This window comes from Oreochromis niloticus, unplaced genomic scaffold (genome assembly GCF_001858045.2).
Source record: "Oreochromis niloticus isolate F11D_XX unplaced genomic scaffold, O_niloticus_UMD_NMBU tig00008135_pilon, whole genome shotgun sequence".
NCBI lineage: Eukaryota > Metazoa > Chordata > Actinopteri > Cichliformes > Cichlidae > Oreochromis > Oreochromis niloticus.
Window position 1 is genome coordinate 3,196 of NW_020328994.1, and position 16,141 is coordinate 19,336.

A 16,141-nucleotide genomic window follows, 5' to 3' on the forward strand; every position below is an offset into this window, starting at 1 on the left:
TTGTACTTGTTTTTACACCTTTTATGTTAAAGTTGACCTTTGACCTTTTCAGTGTTGGAAATACACTTTCTTGCACTGAAGTCTGCTCATTGTAAATATCTTGTACTTGTTTTTACACCTTTTATGTTAAAGTTGACCTTTGACCTTTTCAGTGTTGGAAAGACACTTTCTTGCACTGAAGTCTGCTCATTGTAAATATCTTGTACTTGTTTTTACACCTTTTAATGTTAAAGTTGACCTTTGACCTTTTCAGTGTTGGAAATACACTTTCTTGCACTGAAGTCTGCTCATTGTAAATATCTTGTACTTGTTTTTACACCTTTTATGTTAAAGTTGACCTTTGACCTTTTCAGTGTTGGAAATACACTTTCTTGCACTGAAGTCTGCTCATTGTAAATATCTTGTACTTGTTTTTACACCTTTTACTGTTAAAGTTGACCTTTGACCTTTTCAGTGTTGGAAAACACTTTCTTGCACTGAAGTCTGCTCATTGTAAATATCTTGTACTTGTTTTTACACCTTTTACTGTTAAAGTTGACCTTTGACCTTTTCAGTGTTGGAAATACACTTTCTTGCACTGAAGTCTGCTTATTGTAAATATCTTGTACTTGTTTTTACACCTTTTAATGTTAAAGTTGACCTTTGACCTTTTCAGTGTTGGAAATACACTTTCTTGCACTGAAGTCTGCTCATTGTAAATATCTTGTACTTGTTTTTACACCTTTTAATGTTAAAGTTGACCTTTGACCTTTTCAGTGTTGGAAATACACTTTCTTGCACTGAAGTCTGCTATTGTAAATATCTTGTACTTGTTTTTACACCTTTTAATGTTAAAGTTGACCTTTGACCTTTTCAGTGTTGGAAATACACTTTCTTGCACTGAAGTCTGCTCATTGTAAATATCTTGTACTTGTTTTTACACCTTTTAATGTTAAAGTTGACCTTTGACCTTTTCAGTGTTGGAAATACACTTTCTTGCACTGAAGTCTGCTCATTGTAAATATCTTGTACTTGTTTTTACACCTTTTAATGTTAAAGTTGACCTTTGACCTTTTCAGTGTTGGAAATACACTTTCTTGCACTGAAGTCTGCTCATTGTAAATATCTTGTACTTGTTTTTACACCTTTTAATGTTAAAGTTGACCTTTGACCTTTTCAGTGTTGGAAATACACTTCTTGCACTGAAGTCTGCTCATTGTAAATATCTTGTACTTGTTTTACACCTTTTAATGTTAAAGTTGACCTTTGACCTTTTCAGTGTTGGAAATACACTTTCTTGCACTGAGTCTGCTTATTGTAAATATCTGTACTTGTTTTTACACCTTTTATGTTAAAGTTGACCTTTGACCTTTTCAGTGTTGGAAATACACTTTCTTGCACTGAAGTCTGCTATTGTAAATATCTTGTACTTGTTTTTACACCTTTTAATGTTAAAGTTGACCTTTGACCTTTTCAGTGTTGGAAATACACTTTCTTGCACTGAAGTCTGCTTATTGTAAATATCTTGTACTTGTTTTTACACCTTTAATGTTAAAGTTGACCTTTGACCTTTTCAGTGTTGGAAATACACTTTCTTGCACTGAGTCTGCTCATTGTAAATATCTTGTACTTGTTTTTACACCTTTTAATGTTAAAGTTGACCTTTGACCTTTTCAGTGTTGGAAATACACTTTCTTGCACTGAGTCTGCTCATTGTAAATATCTTGTACTTGTTTTTACACCTTTTAATGTTAAAGTTGACCTTTGACCTTTTCAGTGTTGGAAATACACTTTCTTGCACTGAAGTCTGCTTATTGTAAATATCTTGTACTTGTTTTTACACCTTTTAATGTTAAAGTTGACCTTTGACCTTTTCAGTGTTGGAAATACACTTTCTTGCACTGAAGTCTGCTCATTGTAAATATCTTGTACTTGTTTTACACCTTTTAATGTTAAAGTTGACCTTTGACCTTTTCAGTGTTGGAAATACACTTTCTTGCACTGAGTCTGCTATTGTAAATATCTGTACTTGTTTTTACACCTTTTAATGTTAAAGTTGACCTTTGACCTTTTCAGTGTTGGAAATACACTTTCTTGCACTGAAGTCTGCTCATTGTAAATATCTTGTACTTGTTTTTACACCTTTTAATGTTAAAGTTGACCTTTGACCTTTTCAGTGTTGGAAAGACACTTTCTTGCACTGAAGTCTGCTCATTGTAAATATCTTGTACTTGTTTTTACACCTTTTAATGTTAAAGTTGACCTTTGACCTTTTCAGTGTTGGAAATACACTTTCTTGCACTGAAGTCTGCTCATTGTAAATATCTTGTACTTGTTTTTACACCTTTTAATGTTAAAGTTGACCTTTGACCTTTTCAGTGTTGGAAATACACTTTCTTGCACTGAAGTCTGCTCATTGTAAATATCTTGTACTTGTTTTTACACCTTTTAATGTTAAAGTTGACCTTTGACCTTTTCAGTGTTGGAAATACACTTTCTTGCACTGAAGTCTGCTTATTGTAAATATCTTGTACTTGTTTTTACACCTTTTATGTTAAAGTTGACCTTTGACCTTTTCAGTGTTGGAAATACACTTTCTTGCACTGAAGTCTGCTCATTGTAAATATCTTGTACTTGTTTTTACACCTTTTAATGTTAAAGTTGACCTTTGACCTTTTCAGTGTTGGAAATACACTTTCTTGCACTGAAGTCTGCTCATTGTAAATATCTTGTACTTGTTTTTACACCTTTTAATGTTAAAGTTGACCTTTGACCTTTTCAGTGTTGGAAATACACTTTCTTGCACTGAAGTCTGCTCATTGTAAATATCTTGTACTTGTTTTACACCTTTTAATGTTAAAGTTGACCTTTGACCTTTTCAGTGTTGGAAATACACTTTCTTGCACTGAAGTCTGCTTATTGTAAATATCTTGTACTTGTTTTTACACCTTTTAATGTTAAAGTTGACCTTTGACCTTTTCAGTGTTGGAAATACACTTTCTTGCACTGAAGTCTGCTATTGTAAATATCTTGTACTTGTTTTTACACCTTTTAATGTTAAAGTTGACCTTTGACCTTTTCAGTGTTGGAAATACACTTTCTTGCACTGAAGTCTGCTTATTGTAAATATCTTGTACTTGTTTTTACACCTTTAATGTTAAAGTTGACCTTTGACCTTTTCAGTGTTGGAAATACACTTTCTTGCACTGAAGTCTGCTCATTGTAAATATCTTGTACTTGTTTTACACCTTTTAATGTTAAAGTTGACCTTTGACCTTTTCAGTGTTGGAAATACACTTTCTTGCACTGAGTCTGCTCATTGTAAATATCTTGTACTTGTTTTTACACCTTTTAATGTTAAAGTTGACCTTTGACCTTTTCAGTGTTGGAAATACACTTTCTTGCACTGAGTCTGCTTATTGTAAATATCTTGTACTTGTTTTTACACCTTTTAATGTTAAAGTTGACCTTTGACCTTTTCAGTGTTGGAAATACACTTTCTTGCACTGAAGTCTGCTCATTGTAAATATCTTGTACTTGTTTTTACACCTTTTAATGTTAAAGTTGACCTTTGACCTTTTCAGTGTTGGAAATACACTTTCTTGCACTGAAGTCTGCTTATTGTAAATATCTTGTACTTGTTTTTACACCTTTTAATGTTAAAGTTGACCTTTGACCTTTTCAGTGTTGGAAATACACTTTCTTGCACTGAAGTCTGCTCATTGTAAATATCTTGTACTTGTTTTTACACCTTTTAATGTTAAAGTTGACCTTTGACCTTTTCAGTGTTGGAAATACACTTTCTTGCACTGAGTCTGCTCATTGTAAATATCTTGTACTTGTTTTTACACCTTTTAATGTTAAAGTTGACCTTTGACCTTTTCAGTGTTGGAAATACACTTTCTTGCACTGAGGTCTGCTCATTGTAAATATCTTGTACTTGTTTTACACCTTTTATGTTAAAGTTGACCTTTGACCTTTTCAGTGTTGGAAATACACTTTCTTGCACTGAAGTCTGCTATTGTAAATATCTTGTACTTGTTTTTACACCTTTTAATGTTAAAGTTGACCTTTGACCTTTTCAGTGTTGGAAATACACTTTCTTGCACTGAAGTCTGCTTATTGTAAATATCTTGTACTTGTTTTTACACCTTTTAATGTTAAAGTTGACCTTTGACCTTTTCAGTGTTGGAAATACACTTTCTTGCACTGAGTCTGCTTATTGTAAATATCTTGTACTTGTTTTACACCTTTTATGTTAAAGTTGACCTTTGACCTTTTCAGTGTTGGAAATACACTTTCTTGCACTGAAGTCTGCTCATTGTAAATATCTTGTACTTGTTTTTACACCTTTTAATGTTAAAGTTGACCTTTGACCTTTTCAGTGTTGGAAATACACTTTCTTGCACTGAAGTCTGCTCATTGTAAATATCTTGTACTTGTTTTTACACCTTTTAATGTTAAAGTTGACCTTTGACCTTTTCAGTGTTGGAAATACACTTTCTTGCACTGAGGTCTGCTCATTGTAAATATCTTGTACTTGTTTTTACACCTTTTAATGTTAAAGTTGACCTTTGACCTTTTCAGTGTTGGAAATACACTTTCTTGCACTGAAGTCTGCTTATTGTAAATATCTTGTACTTGTTTTTACACCTTTTAATGTTAAAGTTGACCTTTGACCTTTTCAGTGTTGGAAATACACTTTCTTGCACTGAAGTCTGCTTATTGTAAATATCTTGTACTTGTTTTTACACCTTTTAATGTTAAAGTTGACCTTTGACCTTTTCAGTGTTGGAAATACACTTTCTTGCACTGAAGTCTGCTTATTGTAAATATCTTGTACTTGTTTTACACCTTTTAATGTTAAAGTTGACCTTTGACCTTTTCAGTGTTGGAAATACACTTTCTTGCACTGAAGTCTGCTTATTGTAAATATCTTGTACTTGTTTTTACACCTTTTAATGTTAAAGTTGACCTTTGACCTTTTCAGTGTTGGAAATACACTTTCTTGCACTGAAGTCTGCTTATTGTAAATATCTTGTACTTGTTTTTACACCTTTTAATGTTAAAGTTGACCTTTGACCTTTTCAGTGTTGGAAATACACTTTCTTGCACTGAAGTCTGCTTATTGTAAATATCTTGTACTTGTTTTACACCTTTTATGTTAAAGTTGACCTTTGACCTTTTCAGTGTTGGAAATACACTTTCTTGCACTGAAGTCTGCTCATTGTAAATATCTTGTACTTGTTTTTACACCTTTTATGTTAAAGTTGACCTTTGACCTTTTCAGTGTTGGAAATACACTTTCTTGCACTGAAGTCTGCTTATTGTAAATATCCTGTACTTGTTTGAACACCTTTTACTGTTAAAGTTGACCTTTGACCTTTTCAGTGTTGGAAATACACTTTCTTGCACTGAAGTCTGCTTATTGTAAATATCTTGTACTTGTTTTTACACCTTTTAATGTTAAAGTTGACCTTTGACCTTTTCAGTGTTGGAAATACACTTTCTTGCACTGAGGTCTGCTTATTGTAAATATCCTGTACTTGTTTACACCTTTTACTGTTAAAGTTGACCTTTGACCTTTTCAGTGTTGGAAATACACTTTCTTGCACTGAAGTCTGCTTATTGTAAATATCTTGTACTTGTTTTTACACCTTTTAATGTTAAAGTTGACCTTTGACCTTTTCAGTGTTGGAAATACACTTTCTTGCACTGAGTCTGCTTATTGTAAATATCTTGTACTTGTTTTTACACCTTTTAATGTTAAAGTTGACCTTTGACCTTTTCAGTGTTGGAAATACACTTTCTTGCACTGAGGTCTGCTTATTGTAAATATCTTGTACTTGTTTTTACACCTTTTAATGTTAAAGTTGACCTTTGACCTTTTCAGTGTTGGAAATACACTTTCTTGCACTGAAGTCTGCTATTGTAAATATCTTGTACTTGTTTTTACACCTTTTAATGTTAAAGTTGACCTTTGACCTTTTCAGTGTTGGAAATACACTTTCTTGCACTGAAGTCTGCTCATTGTAAATATCTTGTACTTGTTTTTACACCTTTTAATGTTAAAGTTGACCTTTGACCTTTTCAGTGTTGGAAATACACTTTCTTGCACTGAAGTCTGCTTATTGTAAATATCTTGTACTTGTTTTTACACCTTTTAATGTTAAAGTTGACCTTTGACCTTTTCAGTGTTGGAAATACACTTTCTTGCACTGAAGTCTGCTTATTGTAAATATCCTGTACTTGTTTTTACACCTTTTAATGTTAAAGTTGACCTTTGACCTTTTCAGTGTTGGAAATACACTTTCTTGCACTGAAGTCTGCTTATTGTAAATATCTGTACTTGTTTTTACACCTTTTAATGTTAAAGTTGACCTTTGACCTTTTCAGTGTTGGAAATACACTTTCTGCACTGAAGTCTGCTTATTGTAAATATCTTGTACTTGTTTTTACACCTTTTAATGTTAAAGTTGACCTTTGACCTTTTCAGTGTTGGAAATACACTTTCTTGCACTGAAGTCTGCTTATTGTAAATATCTTGTACTTGTTTTTACACCTTTTAATGTTAAAGTTGACCTTTGACCTTTTCAGTGTTGGAAATACACTTTCTTGCACTGAAGTCTGCTTATTGTAAATATCCTGTACTTGTTTTTACACCTTTTAATGTTAAAGTTGACCTTTGACCTTTTCAGTGTTGGAAATACACTTTCCTGCACTGAAGTCTGCTTATTGTAAATATCTTGTACTTGTTTTTACACCTTTTAATGTTAAAGTTGACCTTTGACCTTTTCAGTGTTGGAAATACACTTTCTTGCACTGAAGTCTGCTTATTGTAAATATCTTGTTTTTACACCTTTTAATGTTAAAGTTGACCTTTGACCTTTTCAGTGTTGGAAATACACTTTCTTGCACTGAAGTCTGCTTATTGTAAATATCCTGTACTTGTTTTTACACCTTTTAATGTTAAAGTTGACCTTTGACCTTTTCAGTGTTGGAAATACACTTTCTTGCACTGAAGTCTGCTTATTGTAAATATCCTGTACTTGTTTTTACACCTTTTAATGTTAAAGTTGACCTTTGACCTTTTCAGTGTTGGAAATACACTTTCCTGCACTGAAGTCTGCTTATTGTAAATATCTTGTACTTGTTTTTACACCTTTTAATGTTAAAGTTGACCTTTGACCTTTTCAGTGTTGGAAATACACTTTCTTGCACTGAAGTCTGCTCATTGTAAATATCTTGTACTTGTTTTTACACCTTTTACTGTTAAAGTTGACCTTTGACCTTTTCAGTGTTGGAAAGACACTTTCTTGCACTGAAGTCTGCTTATTGTAAATATCTTGTACTTGTTTTTACACCTTTTACTGTTAAAGTTGACCTTTGACCTTTTCAGTGTTGGAAAGACACTTTCTTGCACTGAAGTCTGCTTATTGTAAATATCTTGTACTTGTTTTTACACCTTCTACTGTTAAAGTTGACCTTTGACCTTTTCAGTGTTGGAAAGACACTTTCTTGCACTGAAGTCTGCTCATTGTAAATATCTTGTACTTGTTTTTACACCTTTTACTGTTAAAGTTGACCTTTGACCTTTTCAGTGTTGGAAAGACACTTTCTTGCACTGAAGTCTGCTCATTGTAAATATCTTGTACTTGTTTTTACACCTTTTACTGTTAAAGTTGACCTTTGACCTTTTCAGTGTTGGAAAGACACTTTCTTGCACTGAAGTCTGCTTATTGTAAATATCTTGTACTTGTTTTTACACCTTCTACTGTTAAGTTGACCTTTGACCTTTTCAGTGTTGGAAAGACACTTTCTTGCACTGAAGTCTGCTTATTGTAAATATCTTGTACTTGTTTTTACACCTTTTACTGTTAAAGTTGACCTTTGACCTTTTCAGTGTTGGAAAGACACTTTCTTGCACTGAAGTCTGCTCATTGTAAATATCTTGTACTTGTTTTTACACCTTCTACTGTTAAAGTTGACCTTTGACCTTTTCAGTGTTGGAAAGACACTTTCTTGCACTGAAGTCTGCTCATTGTAAATATCTTGTACTTGTTTTTACACCTTCTACTGTTAAAGTTGACCTTTGACCTTTTCAGTGTTGGAAAGACACTTTCTTGCACTGAAGTCTGCTCATTGTAATATCTTGTACTTGTTTTTACACCTTTTACTGTTAAAGTTGACCTTTGACCTTTTCAGTGTTGGAAATACACTTTCTTGCACTGAAGTCTGCTTATTGTAAATATCTTGTACTTGTTTTTACACCTTTTAATGTTAAAGTTGACCTTTGACCTTTTCAGTGTTGGAAAGACACTTTCTTGCACTGAAGTCTGCTCATTGTAATATCTTGTACTTGTTTTTACACCTTTTAATGTTAAAGTTGACCTTTGACCTTTTCAGTGTTGGAAAGACACTTTCTTGCACTGAGGTCTGCTTATTCAGGGCTCGCAAAATCGCTAGCCCGACGTCCCGGGGCTAGCGATTTTTCCAGTCGGGCTACCAAAATCCATCTCAGCCCTGCCCGTCGGGCTATCATAGGAAGAAAAAATGTGTCAATGATTTTGCATTTTCTTTCGCAAATGTAGCTGAGTAATTATGTTATTGGCATCGATGAGCCACTGTCATTATGTGACATATTGAAATCGCGTTTGAATTTGTGCTTGTTTGTTGCTTTCACTTTCACTTTGCTATCATGCGAACTGTGTGTAGAGAGCGGCAGCACTGATTGGTGAGTGACGATTAATTGCGCACCAATTCCTCTGACGTCGTCTTATCACTCATTAGCTTACTATTCAAACGTGACAAGTGAAATCTCCCACAGCAAGCTTAAACACGTGAGAGGTTGATTGTGCAGAGAATCGCTGACCGTTATGTAAGTACCTGTGTAAAAGCAGCAGGATTTACGCTGGAATTTTAGTTCTGCTGAGCCAAATAAGACAGGTCAGGGTGAAGAAGGCACAGCCAAATAAAAGCCGACCACAAAACGGAAAAGTTATGACAAATCAGACTATGAGGCAAAAAGAAAGCTCAGCTTTTTTGGTTTCATGGACAAAAGAATTTATGTGGCTGGATATGACGAGCTAAATAACATAATGTTCTGCCGGGTGTGTCGTGAGTTTCATTTCATTTGAGTCGACAAGCGCCTTTGTAACTGGGACCAGTAATTTGAAGAAAGACCCCATCAGAACCCATGAGAAATGCAAGAAATGCATTATTGCCCAGTCTGCAATATCTTTCCCAGAACAAACAGCAATTGCAAAAAATAAACCAAGCAGAAGCAGAAGTCCTGAAAAATCTTTCAAAAGCGTACTATGTTGCAAAGAGTGAACCACCATTGGCCAAATTTAGCAGTCTTTGCAAACTTCAAAAAGCAAATGGCCTCGATCTTGGTTCCCCTTACCTCTTACCCTTGACTTCAGTGGAAATTTCAGATTCAGGATCTGACACAGACTGATTCATGTTCTACACAGTTCTTGCAAGTTCATAGAAATTTCTGTTCAATTAGAAACAAGTATTTGAGTTGATGCTTCATCAGGCTGTGTACTTGTTTCTGCCATGGAGCGTTAACAATTGTGCTGATAAGAGGTGAAAAGGCTGAAAATTTTGCAGAAAAGAGGTGAATCAGCAGAATTTCTGCAGAAAAGAGGCAAAGAAGCAGATACTTGCACTGAAAAGAGATTAATCAGCAGAGTTTCTGCTGAAAAGATTTTTTTTTTATGAAAACAGCCAAAAAAGCTGGAATTTGTGCTGAAAAGGGGTGAAAAAAATGAAAATTTTGCTGAAAAGGGGTGAAGAAGCTAAAGTATACCAAATCAAAGTATTTGTGCCAAACGTCTTGATGCATTCTCAATCATCCAGGAAAGTAAATCTCCAAAAGTTGAATCTGTTCATCTGGACGTAGCGTTTTGTGGGAGAAACGTTTCGTCACTCATCCAAGTGACTTCTTCAGTCTCAGCTGACTGCAGGTTTCCCCAAACCTTATAAACAGTACATTTGCTGATCAATGGCCATGAGTACATCTAAGGGTACATCTTTCGCCATCTTACAATGCTGTGATTGCAGCCATTCCCCAACTCTCTGTGAATGGTACTCATGGCCATTGATCAGTGTTCTTTGATCAGTGGGTTTTGGTCAGTGATTGTTGATCAATGGTCATGGGAATTTGCATAATTATGATTAAGGAACTGACCTCACAGCCCATTGTTCCTTCAGTGGGCTGGTTTCAGTCATTATGCAAATGTACTGTTTATAAGGTTTGGGGAAACCTGCAGTCAGCTGAGACTGAAGAAGTCACTTGGATGAGTGACGAAACGTTTCTCCCAGAAAACGTTACGTCCAGATGAACAGATTCAACTTTTGGAGATTTACAATCCTGCATGATTGAGAATGCATCAAGATGATCCATTTATCTGCCTGATTCTTCTCTTCCTCCAGAATTTGTTTTCATCAACAGAAACTTGAGTTCCTGCCACAAACTGGGAGGTGAGCGTTTCACCATGAAGTACTGTTTCCACTCGTCCTCCTGGCAGTGGGCAGTAATCGCTCCGATGAGTTTGTCTAACAGCAGCAGCAGAGAGACGATCAGCTGACACAGGAGGAAACGTTCCCACAGAGAGCGCAGTGACGTCTATCAGAGTGAAGCTGGAGACTCCTGAGAGTCATCAGAAAAAACATGTGTGACAGAAAATCAGCTGCAAAGAAAAAGAACACATTTTTATATCTGAAGGATAAAAATCTGAACCGACAGATTAAAGAGGCCACGGCGCTCTCTCTGTTTTCACATCACAGATCATGGCTTTGATTCATAACACACATGCTACACATCACACATCCAAATCATTGGATCCAGGTGTTCCAGGTGTATAAAATCAGCACCTAGGCATGCTTCTACACACATGTATCAAAGACCGGTCAGTGACGAAGAGCCGAAGCTCACACAGGCAGGTTTCAGGAAAAGACTCTGTGTTATTCACAGCTGCAGCAACAACAATAACAGTGACGACGATCTTGATACTGCGGTGATCTTTCTGTCGAGGTGACTCCAGCTCAGTCCTCCTCGTCCGGACCCAGTGTGCTACTAGGGAGAGCATGATGAGGTAAACAGTCCCGACTGCCCTGCCAGCCTCTGTGGCACTGACCCCTGACCCCGCTGCACCACCTGTCCTCTGCAGTAGAGCCGCACACGGGACAAAGATTTTGAAAATAAAACAGGAAATCAACATGCAGACGAGGACTCACACATGTAAACTTGAAAGAGAGAAAAAGGTAAAAGAACACAGAGACAAGAGTGTCTTCACACAGGAAACACTAAAGGACCAAACATAGAGACCACTTAGGGAACAGGAAGGGAATGCTAAAGGGAACTAATAAGCCGAAGTCTGAATTTCTAACTAACATAGAGACACAAATAATACACTCAGAAACTGACAAGCAGAAGGAAACCAAAACATTAGGAGAAACTAGGAACATAAACCCATCCTCAAAACCCCCTGAACACTAATGAACTTACAAAAAACAAAAGTCCAGGCACTGAAACACCGTCCTGTGAGCGCCGTCACAGGTGCTCAAAGCACTTTATGTTACTCATTCACCCATTCACACCAGCACTGGCTGAGTTTAGACCTGGGAATATGATGTCACATTTGATCTTGGGGACTACAAAGGGGCCTTGTATTCATGTTGACGTCTACCAGCCTTCATCAAACTCAGCTCGCTGATGAAGCCTTGGAGCTGAGCTGCAGCTCGACCAGAAAGCGTCGCAGAGACGGAAAACTGCAAGCAGACAGTCACTTTCTATACAAAGTTCCAGAAACGCTCACTTCCTGTTAGATCTCCATCTAACTGAGGAAATCAGAAGATGACCTACACATCAGTCTGTGGAAGAAGAAACTAGCTTCACACACACAGACTGTTTTAGAGGAAATCAGACTTTTCTTTGCAGCATTTTAGTACCTGAATGATTTCGAGCTGCTGCTCAGGCTGTGAGGATGTTCATGTTCACACATGCAGAGACACTGAGTGCAGTAAGACTGAGCTAAAATCCAATCAGTCACTATTGTTTTATTCACATAGCACTAGATCACAACAACAGTCACCTCAAGGGGCGTTTATTGTCAGTTAAAGACCCTACAAAAGGTTTTACCTGACAATAGGAATTGAAATGAATCCTATATGATTAAATATGAGAAAGTGCAGGCAGCAGTAACACATTACAGGTTAAACATAAAAAAAATCCCAACAATAGTTTAATCAGTAAACCACAGCCGGACACACAGCGCAGGACTTCTTATGATTCTGTATGTTAGAAAACATCCAGTGTGGGAGCAAATCTGAAGGTACAGGAAGATGATAGACCCCTATTTCTAATCCAAACCACAGGACAGGCCAGAAACAACAACATTACTTTTATCTGTCACTTTTACCCACAGAGTTAAAAGCAGGGCTTTTATTTTTTTACACTTTCTCCAAATTAGTGTTTTCTTCACTCACTGAGTCAGAATCATAATAGATTAAAAAGGTTTTTATTTATGTAGTTAGTGTGATTTTTGTCTATTACTGTAGTTGTGTTCGATTTAGCTGTTTTTTCTTTAACGTTGAGGAGGCTGTGAGCCTAAGAATTTAATTGCCAAATAAAAACTGAAACTGAAACGTCTTTAATGACTGTGTCTAGTGTTGTGTTTAAAGATCTTATATAAAAAATCTTCTCTTGTATCGTGACCCAGAACAGCTTGAGATAAGAAGTCACAGTGCATTCTGTGGAACAGAGAAATAAAAACATTGGGTGGATCAGTTGAGTTGATTATTTGCACAAGTAATTCCAACTAAAAACACACCAGTGATTTCATAATCCTGCTGCTCCTGTCGTGTATATAAAGGCAGGTGTGTCTGTCAGGGATCAGCAGTGTTCAGCCGTCCAGAAGACTTCATCCAGCCACACAGCGTCTCTGCACACTTGTAAGTCGCTCTGCATCTGTTTTATTTCATTCTGCTGTAAAATGCCACCCTGCAGCCGAGCCTCTTATTAACATTTTCTCATTGAAACAGTCATCTTCATATTTGTATGTGTAAGATGTAAGAAAAAAAAAATTGTGTATGTTTCTGTTCTGTGTCCTGTTTGTTTGTATATGTGTCTTTCTGGCTGCTGTTACAACCAAATTTCCCCTTGTGGGACAATTAAAGGATTATTCTATTCTATTTTCCAGAATAGCATTTAATTCACAATACTTTTGTTTTATACAGGTGCTGCAGGTACTATTAATGATGCCATTACAAATGTACTGCAGAATTATTGTTATTAGTTCGTATTTTAAGCCCATTGCTGATTTCTCTCCATTTTTGTCTCTGTGTGTTTCCTATAACTTTGTTAATGCAGGAACTCAAAATGCCCGAGTACATCACTGAACTCCAAGTGTCTTGGAATGAAGATGATGAGGAGAAATTCACTAAGGAAGGCTTCAGTAAAATTCCTGTTAATCTAAACAAAGGAACTGGAGGAAACACAATCTACCTTTGGTACAAGAAAGGCACGGGCTCAGGAATCTCCACCATTCAATTTTCATTCAGCCAAGAGATGACCAATGGCCTGTTCGAAGCAGGGTATACAAAGATCCCCAAAAACCTCAATGAGGGAGCAGGTAGAGACGAAATCTACCTGTGGTACTCCAAATCTGAAAAGAATGTTCCCATTGTGGACATTGATGTCACTGAAGATGCAGATGCTGAAGCTCAGAAGTTTAAAGATGGCTGGGAGAGACTGGCCTGTGACCTGAACCGCAATGCTGGAGGAAACCTGATCTATCTGTTCGTGAAGAGGGAGAAACAAACCTACATCTCTGAGATCATGACCACTGTTGACTGCAGTGGAGATGGGGATAAATTCAAGAATGGCTACATCCGAGTGGATGAAAACACCAACAGGGGTGCAAAAGAGAGAGGTAGTACTACGCCTACCATCTTCCTGTGGTACCGCCTGAGCACTTTCCCCAAGGATGCCTACAGAGATCTGAAAGTCTCCACCAATCAGAGCGAATGTGAAATGTATGAACAAAAGGGCTATAAGAAGGTGGAACAGAACCTGAACGAGGGGACTGGAGGAAACAAGGTGTACCTGTGGTACAAGAAAGCCGACAGCAACAACCCCATCAAGGCCGTCACTGTGATCACCAACATCCCAGGAGCTGTGGAGCCGTACCAGAGGGCCGGGGTCAAAATCATCCAAGAGAGCCTCAACACCGGCAACAATGGTGTTTTCATTTATGTGTGTTTTAATCAGTGAGGGTAACCGATGTTCATGTTAAAATGGTTTGATGATGGGTTTTTCTTTCCTTTCTGTAATGATCTTCAATCACTGTGATCTCAGAGCTTTGACTCCACCAGCGATTATTGATCCAATCAATCTGATTCACTCTGTATCACTTTATTCTGATGATTCTGTTTCAATAAAGCCTCTTTAGCATCTGAAATCTCTCTGTGCCGTGTGTCAAAGCTTCATCTGACGCTTGTTAACAGAATAAAGTGAGCTGAGCAGGATCAATACATGACTTCATTTAGCAGAAACCAGTTCCTGGGGAGCTACTTGCTCTTTTGTTATTGTCTAAGTAGAAACGTGATGGTGAAAATAGTGATGAGTTTGCAGAGGTGAATCCAAAGCAGACTTCTCACAGATTCTGAGACTGCAGGTTACATCACTGTCCAACCAAAATTCACTGAACCAGCGGCAAATGAAAGTCCAAAACAACGCTTAACGTTTGAAATACAGGTTTGGTGGTTGTTGAGATGGTTTTGTGAACTTTTAGCTGAGATTCTGAGATTTCTATAGATGCCACACATGTCTATATTTAAATAACAGATTTGGCGGTACATCCCATTAAACCAGATGTTCACCCTCACGCCTGGTACTAGAGACATTAGGGTTCAACAGATTAAATGTTTAGGGAGGTTTTTAACAGCAAGAAAAGTTGTAAAACTTAAGAAAATACAGTTAACCCTCTGGGGTCGCTGGACTCGCCGACTCGTCAAAATCACATGACCAATTAAGACAACACAGCTACAAGACGCAGCGACTCAGATTTTCCATTTCAACTAGGGTCGAAAGTGCGGACTTCAAACACTTCAAAAAATACACGCGGTGTTTTTTTCTGAACAAAACAGTGGTGTTTACAGCGGGAAGAACGGTAAAAACGGCGTTTTCTACAGACAGCGCTAGCAAACACTCTCAGCTTGTGAGTGAACAAAGAAAAAGAAAAAACACCCCTTCCCTATTGGTGTTAGAGTTTACCATGTCAGCCAATCAAAAAAAATGATAAGGCAACATGTGACATTTGGTTGTTTAGGGAGAAGGGGAAGTTTTTAGGAGTGACACCAGCAACAGAAAGCGGGCAGGCAAAAGAAAGAGAGAGAGCGAGTTTTCATATGTGAGACACTAGTGACGTTTAGCGTGTTTGGAGGCTGTAGTTAGTTTGTTGTGTAGTTATTGTTTTGTATTGTGTGTCAGTTAGACTGCTGAATTTCATGTTTGCTCTAAAAAAGCCGTCAAAGGCAGATTCCAGTGTAAACGCTGTTCCCACATGGAAAACTGGACTGATACACCTCCTGCAGTCAGACCTACAGGGTTTAGGCCTGTGGTGTTCTCCTCTGTCTTATACTGAACACAAACTACATTTTTTGGACTGGCACAAATAATTTGTGTGCCTTCTTATTTGATGCAGCACACCTGATTGTTATGTAAATAGATTTAAATGGTTGTATAAAAAACGCCTGAGGCCTTGGCTGCATTTTTAGGTAAATAGTACCATATAACTTTGTTGTTTGGAAAACTTGTGTATAATTTTTAGAAATATACAATTTCTATTTGCATTTCAAGTTATGAAAATGATTCGTTAAACATGTTTGTGGGTTTTACAGTAAAAAATATAACTTTTTTCTACTCGGATTTTGAATTTTTTGTCTGAATTTAGATCAACTAGGCTAATATAGTATACCAAAATGAAAAAAATAACTCAAATTTCAGATATTTGAGGTTGTGCTGAAAATAATGATACCAAACAAGGCAAGAAAAACATATTTTAAAGGTGAAATATAGAAGTAAAATAAAAAGTAGTCAAAAACGGCCAATTATACCCGGAACCCCAGAGGGTTAAAAAGTAAGTGTTAGCAT

General features: G+C 36.8%; 1 protein-coding gene across 1 annotated transcript; it reads left to right on the forward strand.

The window, feature by feature from the left end:
• Positions 1-12,872: 12,872 nt before the first annotated feature.
• Positions 12,873-14,426, forward strand: LOC109198108 (uncharacterized). Its single transcript, XM_019353742.1, has 2 exons — positions 12,873-12,939; positions 13,358-14,426. Exon 2 carries the CDS (start codon positions 13,367-13,369, stop codon positions 14,258-14,260), a length of 894 nt encoding a protein of 297 aa, XP_019209287.1. The 5' UTR covers positions 12,873-12,939; positions 13,358-13,366; the 3' UTR covers positions 14,261-14,426.
• Positions 14,427-16,141: the final 1,715 nt, after the last annotated feature.